This window comes from Oryctolagus cuniculus, chromosome 12 (genome assembly GCF_964237555.1).
Source record: "Oryctolagus cuniculus chromosome 12, mOryCun1.1, whole genome shotgun sequence".
NCBI lineage: Eukaryota > Metazoa > Chordata > Mammalia > Lagomorpha > Leporidae > Oryctolagus > Oryctolagus cuniculus.
In genome coordinates, this window is record NC_091443.1 from 63,901,232 (window position 1) to 63,914,901 (window position 13,670).

Sequence of the window (13,670 nt, forward strand, 5' to 3'; positions counted from 1 at the left end):
GAAGATCTGGAAGAAGCTCCTGGCTCCTGGTTTCATTGCAGCCATTTGGAGAGTGAACCAGCAGATGGAAGATCTCTGTCTGTCTCTCCCTCTGTTCTGTAACTCTGACTTTCAAATAAATAGATCTTTAAAAAAAAAAAAAAGCAGGTAAAGAAACTATGGACTATAATTCCAATTTTATCAACATTGCTTACAAGTGAAAATTGACTTTAGCAACAGCCGAACCATCTAGGCCAGTCCTCCCCAAATTCTTGACTCTCTTGTATGCATTTACCTTCTAACTGGGAGATAGTTTACACACTTGAGTGTAGAGGTACATTGTTAAGAATCAAAGCAACCCAACAGAAGGAAGACCTTTCTCTCTGTCTCTCTCTCTCTCTCACTGTCTCGCTGTCTCTCATTGACTCTGCCTGTCAAAAAAAAAAAAAAAAAAGGAATCAAAGCAACATTGTTAAGAAGAAAAGCAGGTGCGGTGCCATGGACTTTGTGGGCAGCCCTGTACCCTGCTACTTGGGCGCCCAGGTTCCCTATCCTGGCATATCCCAGTGCGTGTGGGTCTCGGTCCCCCTACTCTACTTCCTGGTACTGCATCCCGGAGAGCAACGTGTGTTGTCTCAGCTGTTGGGCCCCGTCACTCACATGGGAGACCCAAACTGAATTCCTGGCTCCTGCTTCCAGCCTGCCTCAGCCCTGGCTGTTGCCTGCACTTGGGGAGTAAACTTCTCCCTCTCCTTCACTCTGCCTTTCAAAAATGCAATGTAGGCCGGCACTGCAGCTCAATAGGCTAATCCTCCACCTGCGGTGCCTACATCCTGGGTTCTAGTCCGGGGTGCCAGATTCTGCCCCTCTTCCAGTCCAGCTCTTTGCTGTGGCCCGGGAGTGCAGTGGAGGATGGCCCAAGTCCTTGGGCCCTGCACCCCATGGGAGACCAGGAGAAGCACCTGGCTCCTGGCTTCGGATCAGCGCAGCATGCCGGCCGCAGCAACCATTGGAGGGTGAACCAACAGAAAAGGAAGACCTTTCTCTCTCTCTCTATCTCACTGTCCACTCTGCCTGTCCAAAAAAAAAAAAAAAATGCAATGTAAAAGTTCTGATATACACCCTACAATGTCAGAAATAGAACTTCGGTAATTCTTCCTCTTCGTTAAGATTCAGTCCAATTCGCACCTTTGAGGATAGTCCAAGAGATTGAACTACACTTGCTTTGGTGGCAAGAAATGTTGTATCTTTTTCCAGTCTCGTTTCCATTTTTTACAGTACTACATTAACAAGAACAAATATGAACTATACTTTAGAAGAAATAAACTCGTTCCCTCTGGGGAACCTCCCCAGCCGCATGCGTGGTGGAATTCACCCTGCATCCCCCTTCACGCCTGAGGCTCCAATGGGTGGCTTTGTCACCCTCTGCTCCGTGACGCTCGGGCCCGGGACCCCTCGCCCTTCTTGGCCGCGGCTCGTGGCTGACTCACCTCCTGGCCGCTGCGCTACAGGCTCGGGGGACCAAAGCGAGGAAGCGCCACTGAGGGGGGCAGTGGGGGTAGGCCCTTTCTCAGACAGGATGCAAAGCTCAGCCGCACGAGCACGGTCCCCCGCCCCGCCCCTTTTCCTGGGGAAGGCGGCTGTGCTGCCGGAACTGATGGTGGTGATCCTGGGGAGAGGCCAGGCCAGGCAGGCGGAGCGAGCGGGGGAATTCATTTCCCCCTGGATATTAAAGATGCTATCGGGCAGGCGGCGCGGGCTGGGGACGGTGCTATCTTGTGGGCATCAGCAGAACAGCTCCGCCAATGCAGCCCAGCCTGGGAGGCGCGCGACAGGCACAGCCACCGCCTTCTCCTCCCCTCCCGCTTCACCGCCTGCCTGAGACAGGTGAGCAGGAGAGGCCCCCAACTCCTGTCCTGCCCTCGACCCTGAACATCACCGACCCGGCTGTTCCAAGACAGGTGACAAATCCAACGCCTTGGGATGGTGGCCTTACCCTTTGGGTCTAATACCCTCGGCTCCTGACACTTTAAAAGATTATTATTCTATTAAGATTTATTTTATTTATTTGAAAGGCAGAATAACAGTCTAGAAGAAGAGAAGGGGGGAGAAAGAGAGAGAGAATCATTCATCTCCTGGTTCCCTCCCCGAATGGCTGCACTGGCCAGGGGGTGCCAGGCTGAAGCCAGGAGCCTGGAACTCCATCCAGTTCTCTTACACGGGTGCAGGGGCCCAATGACTTGGGCCATCTTCTGCTGCTTTCCCAGGCGCAGGAGCAGGGAGCTGGATCAGAAGTGGAGCAGCCAAGACTCAATCTGACGCTCTGATGTGGGATGCCTGTGCCACAGGTGGCAGCTTAACTCACTGTGCCGCAACATTAGCCCCAAAGATTCTTATTTTAAAATTGTGTTTGTATTAAATATATAGTGGTGGGGCCAGTGCTGTGGCATAGCAGGTAAAGCTGCCGCCTGTAGTGCCGGCATCCCATATGGGTACTGGTTTGAATTCCAGCTGTTCCACTTCCAATCCAGCTCTCTGCTGTGGCCTGGGAAAGCAGAAGATGGCCCAGGTCCTTAGGCCCCTGCACCCACATGGGAGACCCAGAAGAAGCTCCTGGCTCCTGGCTTCAGATTGGCCCAGCTCCAGCTGTTGCAGCCATCTGGGGAGTGAACCAGTGGATGGAAGACCTCTCTCTCTCTCTCTCTCTCTCTCTCTCTCCGCCTCTGCCTCTCTGTAACTCTGCCTTTCAAATAAATAAATAAATCTTTAAAATAAATAAATACATACATACATAGTGGCTACAGAAGAGCATTAACAATACATGTATAAAGATAGGAATATATATTTAAAATGCTTACTTATTTTCATCTACTTGAAAGGTGGGGAGGGAGGGAATCTTCCATCTGTTGGTTCACTCCCCAAATGCCTGAAACAGCCAGACTTGGGCCAGGTGAAAGCAAGGAGCCAGGAGCTCCATCCACGTCTTCCATATTCGTGGCAGGGGTCAAGCCTCCCAGGATGCACTAGTAGGAAACTGGATTGGAAGCAGAGCAGCCAGGATATTCTGGATATGAGATGTGGGTGTCCCAAGTGGCAGCTTAGCCCACTGCCTCACAACACCCACCCCAATATGTTCCTAAGCCTGTGCCCCTGTCTCTCAGTGGAGGAGACCATCACATCCCCACCCCAGCCTCTCTACCCTGCCTACCTCCCTTCTCTCTCAGAGGAATTTCTCCCTATTATATGTATCACACTTTATCATGCCCTTACTTTTGTTATAATTTTTCAGAGATTTATCTATTTGAAAGTCATGTTGTGGCACTGAGGGTAAAGCTGCTGCCTGCAGTGCCAGCATCCCATATGGGCACTGGTTCGTATCTCAGCTGCTCTACTTCTGTTCCAGCTCTCTGCTATGGCCTGGGAAAGCAGTAGAAGATGGCCCAAGTCCTTGGGCCCCTGCACTCATGTGGGAGACTCAGAAGAAGCTCCTGGCTCCTGGCTTCGGATCAGCTCAGCTCTGGCCCTTGCAATCAATTGGGGAGTGAACCAGCAGATGGAAGACCTCTCTCTCTTGTTCACTCTCTCTCTCTCTGCCTCTCCTCTGTGTAACTCTGACTTTCAAATAAATAAATCTTAAAAAAAAAAAAAAGTCATGTTACCCAGAGAGAAGGCGAAAAATCAATCTTCCATCTGCTGGTTCATTATCCAGATGGCCACAATGGCCTGGGCTGAGACAGGCCAGTGTCAGGAGCCAGGAACTTCATCCAGGTCTTCCACATGGGTGCAGGGGCCCAAACACTTGGGCCATCTTCTGCTGCTTTCCCAGGCCATTATCAGGGAGCTGGATCAGAAATGGAGCAGCCAGGAATTAAACTGGCACTCATATAGGATGCCGGCATTGCAGGCAGTGGCTTAACTTGCTATGCCATGATACCCGCATAATTTTTTTTTTAAGATTTATCTTACTTATTTGCAAGGCAGAGTTCCAGAGAGAGAGGGAGAGGCAGAGAAAGGAGGAGAGAGAGAGAGAGAGAGAGAGAGAGAGAGAGAGAGAGAGAGAGAATCTTCCATCTGTTGGTTCACTCCCCAAACGGCTCCAGGGCAGGACCAGGCTGGAGCCAGGAGCTTCATGCAGGGACCCAAGGACTTGTGCATCCTCTCCTTTCCACCTCCGAGCACATTAGCAGGGAGCTGGATCGGAAGCGGAGCAGCTGGGACTCCACATGAGATGCCTGCACTGCAGGTGGCAGCTTAGCCTGCTGGGTCACATCCACTGGTTCACTTCCCAAATGCCTGAAACAGCTACTAAGGCTGGGTCAGGCCACAGCCAGGAGCCTGGATCTGAATTTGGATCCTCCATGGGGTGGCAGGGACCCAGGTCCTTAAGCTGTCCATCGCCTGCTGCCTCTCTGGGTGCACATCAGCAGGAAGCTGGAGTCGGAAGTGGAAGCAGAGGAGTCAGGACTTGAATCAGGCACTCTGACATGGGATCCCGGCATCCCCAAAGCCACTTAATTGCTTTTTTAAAAAAAAATTTTTTTTTCATTTTTTTGAAAGGCAGACCAAGCAGGGAAATTCCACCCCCTGGATATAAACAGACAAGAGGGCCAGAGAGCTTCCATCTATGGTTCACTCTCCTAATTCCCAAAACAGCCAGGACTGGGTGAGACTGAAGCCAGGAGCCATGTGGGTGACAGAGACCCCATCACCTGAGCCATCCCTTGCTGCCTCCCAGGGTGCACACTGGCAGGAAGCTGCATCTGAAGCAGAGGTGCTGGGACTTGACCCAGGCACTTTGATAAGGGAAGCAGTGCACCGTCACTTTTCTTTTTTAAGATTTATTCATTTATTTGAGAGGCAGAAGTACAAACAGAGAGAGAGAGAGAGAGATCTTCCATCTACTGGTTCACTCCCCCAAATGGTTGCAATGGATGGAGCTGAGCCAGACCAAAGCCAGGAGCCAGGAGCTTCTCCTGGGTCTCCCACATGGAGAGCACTTGGGCCATCTTCCACTGCTTTCCCAGGGCATTAACAGGGAGCTGGATCAGAAGTGGAGCAGCTGGGACTCAAACCAGAGCCTATATGGGATGCCAGCACCAGCTCCTACATCTTCACTTCTGTGTGACTGTCTACTAGTCTACACTTTTCTTTTTTAAGATTTATTTATTTATTTGAAAGGCAGAGTTACAGAGGCAGAGAGAGAGAGGTTTTCCATCCACTGGTTCACTCCCCAATTGGCCGCAATGGCCAGAGCTGTGCCGATCTAAAGCCAGGAGCCTGGAGCTTCCTCTGGGTCTCCTGTGTTGGGTGCAGGGCCCAAAGCACTTGAGTCATCTTCCGCTGCTTTCCCAGACCATTAGCAGAGAGCTGGATGGGAAGTGGAGCAGCAGCCTCATGGGATGCTGGCGCTGCGGGCAACAGTTTCCGGTTTTTTGCAGAGCGCTGCTATGACGCTTCTTGTGCGTGCATCCCACTGCGTGTGTGTGTTCTGAGGCTTATCTAGGGCAGGTTTGGCTGCACCAGAGGGCACGCACATGTGATTGTGTCAGTCCCAACAGAGTGTTTAGACATCAATACTTGATATTTAGCGATTTGTAAATATTCACTTTATTGATGAAAAATATTTCCTTTGCCAGTTTTTTTCAGATTATTTTGGTATTCTGCAAAGCAGTTCATTTCATTTTATCGTTTACAGTTTTATTGGAGCCAGTGTTGTGCTGTGGTACAGCAGATTAATGCAATGCCGGCATCCCATGTGGGCACCCATTTGAGTCCCAGCTGCTCCACTTCCAATGCAGCTCTCTGCTAATGCACCTGGGAAGGTAGTGGAAGATGGCCCAAGTGCTTGGGTTCCTGCACCCATGTGGGAGATGCGGATGGAGTTCTGGGATCCTGGCTGAGTCCTGGCCCAGCCCCAGAGCTGTTGCATCCATTTGGGGAGTGAAGCAGTAGAAGGAAGAATTTTCTGTGTGTGTCTCTCTCTCTAACTCTGCCTTCAAATAAATCAAATTTCTAAAAACTGGGGCTAGCACTGTGGTGTAGGGGGTAAAGCCGCTGCCTGAGTTGCCAGCATCCCATATGGGCACCGGTTCAAGTCCCAGTTATTCCACTTCCAATCTGGCTCTCTGCTATGGCCTGGGAAAGCAGTAGAAGATGGTCCACGTCCTTGAGCCCCTGCACCTGCGTGGAAGACCTGGAAGAAGCTCCTGGCTCCTGGCTTCGGATCAGCACAGCTCCGGCCGTTGTGCCGATCTGGGGAGTGAACCAAAGGATGGAACACCTCTCTCTCTCTCTCTCTGCCTCTGCCTCTCTGTGACTCTGCCTTTCAAATAAATAAATAAATAAATAAATCTTTAAAAGGACTCTTAGAAGTCCTTCCTATAAACCAACACCTATTTTTTAGAAAAGGATTTATTTTATTTATTTGAAAGGCAGAGCAACACAGAGGGGAAGAGACAGAGAAAAGAGCTCTTTCCTGTCCATTGAGTCATTGCCAATTTCCAATAGCCACAATAGCCAGAGCTGGGCCAGGCCCAAGCCAGGAGCACAGAACTTCATCCAGGACTCACACGCGGGTGGCAAGGGCCCAAGGATCCTCCGCTGCTCTCCTAGGTGAATTATCAGGGAGCCGGATCGGAAGTGGAGCAGCTGGGGCTTGACATGGTGCCCCTGGAGGAACCGGGGATTCGGAGGACCACAGGCCAGGGCTTAACCCCATGCGACCTCCTAACGCAGTCCCGGCGCTGTCCGGTCAGTTACAGCACCAGGCGCCCGCAGGAGGTGACGCGCTCCCTGCACCGGGGTGCGGTGACAGCCCCTGCTTGTCTGCTCTGCTCCTGACACCCGCTCACTACGAGCACAGCGGAAGGTCGCGCTGTGAGACTGTGAGACAGCCGCCTGGACGCCGAGGGCCCGGTTGCGGGGGAGCCGCGTTCACTGGCCGCGGGCGCGGCCGGCCAGCGCGCGTGCGCCGCGTCTCTCCAGCCCGGCGGGAAGCGGCCCCAAGGGAGGGTCAGATTCCATCCGTTTCGTCACCCGGTCCGGCGCGCAGTTCCTTCACAGACTCAACCTAGGGGGACGGCAGCGCGGGGCGCCCGGGGTGGGGTTTTGGCGCCAGTCACAGGCCCCCAGCCCCTACCTCCGCAATCTGGGGAGCGCCCCCCTCGAGCGTAAGGCAGAGTCCCTGGGCCGGCTGGGCTGCAGCCCGGGACCATCAGCGAGGTCGCCCTAGCTCTGTGCTCAGCCTCACAAGGGCCAGCGAAGTCGCCAGGACTCCAGAGCCTGTCCGGAAGGGTTGCAGGCAGAGAGGGTAGGGTCACGACGTGCGGGACGTCGGGGTTGCTGCTACACCGCGCCTCCAAGCCACAGGCCCCCTTCCGCCCGCACTCCGCCCGGGGTCCAAGTCCGCAGCCCCAAGGCCGGGCAGGTGGAGCGCCGGGCGCGTCATCGCAGGCCGCTCCTGATTGGCCGGCCGCCCCGGGATCGGCGCCGCCGGAGTAACGGGATCCCGGCTGCGGGACGCAGTCCAGAGGAGACGCGAGAGGAGCTGAGAGCCGGGCCGGGACGCGTGCACCATGCCCTACCTGCTCATCAGCACTCAGATCCGCACGGTGAGTACCGGCTGCCCTGGCACCTGGAACCCGTTCCGGGCGCAGGGAGCTGTGGTCGCACCTTCGGCAGTGCCCACCCAGGCTGGATCCGGAGCCCGCGCGGACACGCCCCCCTCGGCGGCGGAGAGAGCTGGGGAAGCGGGCTGAGCCCCTCTTCCGCAACTCGGGAGCTCTGGTCGGCCCGGAGTCTCCGTGGCCCCGAGCTGGGCCGCGTGCTGCGTCCGCGCCGCGGGGCGAGTCTCCTAGCCGTCCGTGGGGGGACGCAGGGAGCCCTGCCGGCACACGTGCAGCTCCCAGCCCCCTACACGGAGCTACTCGGCAGGAAAAAAGTGGACAAACCTGAGGGAAGGCGTTGGGAAGGAAAAGGACGCGCTCCTGCGCTGAAAGCCGTGCCAAAGCCCTGGCGTGCACACAGCCCCCAGCTGCGTCCTTGGGCACCTCCAGCAAGGACGGTCCCTGGGGCTTCAGGAGAGGAAAAGAAGGGCCGGCGAGAAGGGGCCATAGAGGCGGGGAGGACGCCATCCAGGAGTCAGGTGCCGCTTTCTCCTCCGGGTAAAGAGAGTGCTGGTGGCCCCAGGAGGCCCCTTTGAGCTTCAGAATTATCAGATGGCCCCACCCCATTTGTGCAGCACAGCCCCATGCGCTGGGGATGCGGGGCAGAGGAAGAGGCGGACCTGGTGGTCTGTCGGCAGTGTGCCTTTAGGGCAGTAGGTGAAACGGGGGTTCCTGGGGTGGGTATCTGGCCGAGTGGTCCAGACACCAGTGGGGCACTCACATCCCGAATCAGAGTGCCCAGGCTCAGGTCCCTGCTCCAGCTCCTGCCTCAAGCTTGCTGTTAATTCCCACACTGGGAGGCAGCAGGTGACCGCTCAAGCAGATGGACCCTGCCTTCCAGGTGGGAGACCGAAGTCAGTGCTGCAGGGACCTGGGAGGCAAACCAGCTGACAGGAAGCTTCTCTACTTCTCCAATAAAATACTGTTTTTTTGAAATTTACTATTTTTGAAAGGCAGAATTGAGGAGAGCGAGCTTCCATCTGCTGGTTCACTCCCCAAATGGCTACAAGAGCCACAGCTGGGCCAGGCTGAAACCAGGAGCTTCTGCCAGGTCTCCCACACAGGTGCAGAGGTTCAAGCACTTGGGCCATCTGCTTTTCCAGGCCAAAAACAGAGATCAAAGAGGAACAGCCGGCGCCGCCCTCCACCTTGCGGCACCGGCACACCGGGTTCTAGTCCCGGTCGGGGGGCCGGATTCTGTCCCGGTTGCCCCTCTTCCAGGCCAGCTCTTTGCTAGGGCCAGGGAGTGCAGTGGAGGATGGCCCAAGTACATGGGCCCTGCACCCCATGGGAGACCAGGAGAAGCACCTGGTTCCTGGCTTCGGATCAGCGCGGTGTGCCAGCCGCAGCATGGCGGCCATTGGAGGGTGAACCAACAGCAAAAGGAAGACCTTTCTCTCTGTCTCACTGTCCACTCTGTCAAAAAAAAAAAAAAAAAAAAAAAGGCAGCTGGGACAGGAACTGGCACCCAAATGGGATGCCAACATCACAAGTGGCAACTTGCTGTGCCACAATGCAGGCCCCATAAAGTATTTTAAAATGTGGGTTCCTGGAGCCATCGCTGTGGTGTAGCAGGTAGAGCTGCCACCTACAGTACCAGCATCTCTCACAATTCAGCTCTCTGCTACAGCCTGGGAAAGCAGCAGAGAATGGGCCAAGTGATTGGGCCCCTGCACCCACGTGGGAGACCTGGAAGTGTTGCTGTGGATTTGTTCTGAGAGGAGGAGCGTGGTGGGGGCAAGAAGTGTGGAGTCACCACACAGACCCTGGGAGCTGGGTGAAAGCAGGCCAGAAGTGAGCAGCCCACAGACTCGTTTATTTCAGTTGGTACAACAGCTTATATAGCTGAGGCAGCCAATCCAGTCAAGGGGAGGTTTATGCCCTATCCAATCACAGCCTGTTTCCAGGCAGGCTCTGTTGCCAGGTGGTTTCCCAGGGGGTTTCTGAAGCCATTCCTGAGTAACTGATGCTCGCTTGCCAGTGGCCATCTTGGCATGGCCTTTTCATTCCACCACATTTCCCCCTTTTCATTTATTTTTGAGCAATGGGAGGCATGATTCTTGGCCATACTATTATTGACCCCGTTTCCATGTGGTCTCCATACGAGGCTGTGCCTGTCTTAGGTTGTCCCCCAGGGGATCTTACCCGTCATTGACTAACCAGCACTCAAAACGGGAGACCACAGGAGTGCTTGCTCAGATAGGGGTAGGAATGAGGAACAATGGTATCAGGAATGGCATGACTGCACACAGACTGTGGGCCATTTGAGTGGCTGACCAGAGCTAGTGGGGTCTAAAGCAGTAGCGAATGTGGCTATGAGCAGTTCCTCAGGGTAGGACGATAGGGCAGGTGCATCTGCTAACAAGGCGGACTCTCAGTCTTGTTCAGCTGGTTTTGGTTGACTATCAGTTGCAGGCTTGATGTTTCTGGCTGATACCCAAATAGGCTGTCCTGCATTCTCTGGAAAGACACAAGCATGGAAGAAGACCCTGGCTCCTGGCTTTGGATCAGCACAGCTCCAGCCATTGCAGCCATTGGGGAGTGAACCAGCAGATGGAAGAATCTGCCCTCTCTCTCTGCCTCTGCCTCTCAAATAAAATAAATACATTAAAAAAAAAAAAAAAGTAGATTCCTGTGCCCCTTCCTAGATCACCTGGAACTCACACTGAGACTGGGAAATCCATACTTGGCAATGTGCCCCCAGGTGCTATCCATCTCTTTTTTTAAAAAAAAAAAATATGGCTTCAATGATGTGTGCACAGATATGGAAGGAAAGCAATTCAGACTCAGTTTCTACTATGCACCCACAACACATCTCACTTTTTAAAATTTTTATTTGAAAGAGAGAGAAAGGGAGAAATAGTTGGGAGAGAAAGATCTTCGATTTGCTGGTTCATTCCCCAGATGGCCACAACAGCCAGGGCTGGGCCACACCAAAGCCAGGAGCATGTTTCAAGGCTTCCACCTGGGTGCAGGGCCCAAGCACTTGGCCCATCTTTTGCCTTTCCCAGGCACATTAGCAGGGAGCTGGATTGAAAGTGGAGCACCCGGGACTTGAACCGGCACCCATGTGAGATGCTGGTATCCAGGCACTGGCTTTACCCATTAAGCCACAATGCCAGCCCCGACCGCTCACTTTTGTAACCCAAAAGGATTGGGGATTTCTCCCCACCATCAAACAAGCAATTTATGCTGCTAGAGGAGACGCCAGCTACTCTACTTTCCCTAAAAAGCAGCCCAGTGAGCCACTCCCCATTTCCCCCTGGTAACCACAAGTCTGCTTCCCGTCTCCCGCTGCCGCCTTCACTTGACTTACCCAGCGTCGGCAGGGTCACCCACACTGCAGTGTCTGTACTTGAGTCCGCCTACTGCCAGGTAAGACTCCAGCTGACAGCGCTGGGGCCGTTTCCTCCTTTGAGCCACTGTACTGCGACCAGTGCCGCTGTCAGCGTTCATGGATGCGCTTTCACCTCTTGGCCTCCAGGTGATGCTGATGTACACAGACGTGGGTGCCAGTGCCTGGCATGAAGGTGCCAACAGCCGTGCAATGCCCAGTGCAGCTTAGCGGGGCTGGGGAGGCCCAGCGCTGCTCAGCTTCATCCCTGAGGGGCTCCAGCCCGTGCCGGCTGGGCCTGGTCTCCTGCAGCCTTGATCAGCAGCTCACTCAGGGCCAGCAGGCAGGGGAAGAGGAGAGTGGAGGCCTGACAGCCACCGTGGCTTCCCTTGCAGGAGGTGGGCCCCACCATGGTGGGCGATGAGTACTCGGATCCAGAGCTGATGCAGCATCTGGGAGCCGCCAAGAGAATTGTCCTTGGAAACAACTTGTAAGTAGCTGCTGCCCCCACACTGGCCCCTGATCCCTTTACACTACCACCAGGTCCAGGGGCAACAACCCCTGCCTGCTTCCTGTCCTCTCTAGGGTCCGCCATGGCCTCCCTATGCCCCCCCGAGGCCTCCCACTGGCCTCCGTCACAGGGCGGCTCATGCTTCGCAACAGTCTGCTCCCTGGGTCTCGGCTGCCGGAAGCAGCCTGCTCCTTGCCCTGCCCTCTCATCTAGCCCCCATCAGGCAAAGACACGGTGAGGAAGGATTCTGTCTTGAAGAGCTGGCTGGGTCACTAAGCTAAGCTCTAGCAACCAGAGAGCAGGAGTCCGGCTCGGCTGGGACAGGGCTGCTTCCCTCGGCGTCACTCGCACCAGCGCCGTGTCTAAGCCGTGACCCCTTCCTACCCACTAGGCAGGGGAAACTCCGGCTACACAGGCTTAGAGCTCCAGAGGAGCTGCTGAAGGGAGTCCCAGGTCACAGGAGGCAAAAAGAAGGGAGCCAAACCCAGCCCCGAGGGTCGAGGTTGGAGACAGAAGCCAGCCCCTTCGCTTTGCCGTGGAGCATCTGCCTCTAGAAGCCCAGTCGGGGCTTGCGCTCCTCATCTGCTTCCTGCACCTGCAGTGTCAGTTACACGCGAAAGGAGAGAAAGCACCCTGCCCCGCGCTGGGGACGGCCCCGCCAGGGCGCCCCGGGAGAGCAGCCGCTCTTCCTGAACAGCACCCGCGCCAGCCTCCCACGGCTGCTGTCAGACCAACATGCGCTCTACTGTGTGCCGCTGGGCAACCCACACAACTCCTCTGTTTTCTCGAGAATACCAGGGGTCTTCAAAAAGGTCATGGGCTGTATAAGAAAATCTATCCATGGATTTCAGAATTTTCTTGCACCAAGAAATACTGATTTTTTATTTTTTTTCTTTTTTTTTTGTTTTCTTTTTTGTTGTTTTTTTTTAATTTTTTTCTTTTGAAATACTGATTTTTTAATTAAAAAAAAATTTTTTTGAATGACTTGGAAGGCAGAGACACAGAGAGAGAGAGGTCTTCCATCTGCTGTTCACTCCCCAGATGGCCCCAACAGCCAGGGCTGGATCAGGCCAAAACCAGGAGCCAGGAGCGTCATCTGGTCCCTCCCACATGGGCCATCATGTACTGCCTTCCCAGGTGCATTAGCAAGAAGCTGGGTCAGAGCGGAGCAGCTGGGACTAGAACCAGCACTCAGAAGCTGCGGCTTAACCCGCTGTACCACAGTAGCCCCATTTCATTCCATTGCTTCATAAACCTCTTGAGTACCCTCCTATGGTGGCATCATTAAGTTGCTGGGAGGAATGAATGAGATGGCACAATGGACAGGCCTGGCAGGGGAGGGGCAGGGCAACCCGCTAGGGAGCACCTGGCCCGTGTGTCTCTACCACGAGAGCTCTGGCCAGGCCTGGCCGGCAGCGGATCCCAGCTTGCAGGGGTCTGCTCTGTGGAGCGCCTCACCCACCGCGCTGGTGTCTCTGCAGCTCTGAGTACTACGTCAACGACCCTCCTCGCATCGTCCTGGACAAGCTGGAGCGCAGGGGCTTCCGGGTGCTGAGCATGACTGGAGTGGGCCAGACGCTGGTGTGGTGCCTGCACAAGGAGTGACTCTCACGGAGGGGCTGCCCCCTGTTTCCAGTCGTCTCCTTCTTCGACTCAGCCGGCCTGGGGGGATGGGGGCAGCAGCCCTTGCCCCCGTGTTCCCAACTGCCCTGCAGCTTCAGGCCTGGCCTTGACCAGCTGTGCTCTGTGGGTTGGCTGCCCCTGTCAGCAGCTGGGCCCCAGTGGAGGGCGCCCCAGGCCCGGGGCCTTGGAAGCTAGTCCCCCTCCCACAATAAAAGGCTCTGCCCAGCGGGCCTCCTCTGCTCTGTCTGTGCTGCGCCTCGCATCCACTTCCCAGGGTTCCCCGGGGGTGGGGCTGGAAGAAGAACTCTTTAAAAAACAAAAGTTTATTATAGAGTCTTAAGAAAGGGGCTGCGGGTCGGGGCCGGTGCTGCAGTTACGTGGGCGGCGCCTCCTTGTCCTCCTGCTGCATCTGGGCGATCAGCTGCTGCCGCTCAGCGGCCTGGCGCATGCGCATCATGACAAGGCTCTCGTAGTCCCTCTCCGACCGCACTGAGCCCTGGAGAAGGAGGGGACAAGGCAGGGTCAGCAGCAGCCAGGCAGAGCCCCACAGACTCCAGGC

At 55.1% G+C, this 13,670-nt stretch overlaps 2 protein-coding genes across 2 annotated transcripts in view; one reads left to right on the forward strand and one right to left on the reverse strand.

Moving 5' to 3' along the window:
• The first annotated feature begins 6,984 nt into the window (after positions 1-6,984).
• Positions 6,985-13,336, forward strand: GCHFR (GTP cyclohydrolase I feedback regulator). The gene is made up of 3 exons (XM_002717979.5): positions 6,985-7,589; positions 11,373-11,467; positions 12,970-13,336. The coding sequence occupies exons 1-3, from the start codon at positions 7,554-7,556 to the stop codon at positions 13,091-13,093; spliced, it is 255 nt and encodes an 84-aa protein (XP_002718025.1). The 5' UTR covers positions 6,985-7,553; the 3' UTR covers positions 13,094-13,336.
• An 82-nt stretch (positions 13,337-13,418) lies between these two features.
• Positions 13,419-13,670, reverse strand: part of DNAJC17 (DnaJ heat shock protein family (Hsp40) member C17) — a 38,144-nt gene continuing 37,892 nt past the window's right edge. Inside the window, exon 11 of the mRNA XM_002717978.5 lies at positions 13,419-13,607. Within this exon, the coding sequence (XP_002718024.1) occupies positions 13,485-13,607 (123 nt within the window). The 3' untranslated portion in view covers positions 13,419-13,484. The remainder of the gene's footprint in view (positions 13,608-13,670) is intronic.

What these genes read in the sequence shown, in the direction of transcription:
- GCHFR (XM_002717979.5), top strand. Translation starts at nt 7,554, where the DNA reads ATGCCCTACCTGCTCATCAGCACTCAGATCCGCACG. An exon ending in TCAGCACTCAGATCCGCACG is followed by an intron (nt 7,590 to 11,372) that starts GTGAGTACCGGC and finishes CTTCCCTTGCAG; the next exon opens with GAGGTGGGCCCCACCATGGT. An exon ending in ATTGTCCTTGGAAACAACTT is followed by an intron (nt 11,468 to 12,969) that starts GTAAGTAGCTGC and finishes GTGTCTCTGCAG; the next exon opens with CTCTGAGTACTACGTCAACG.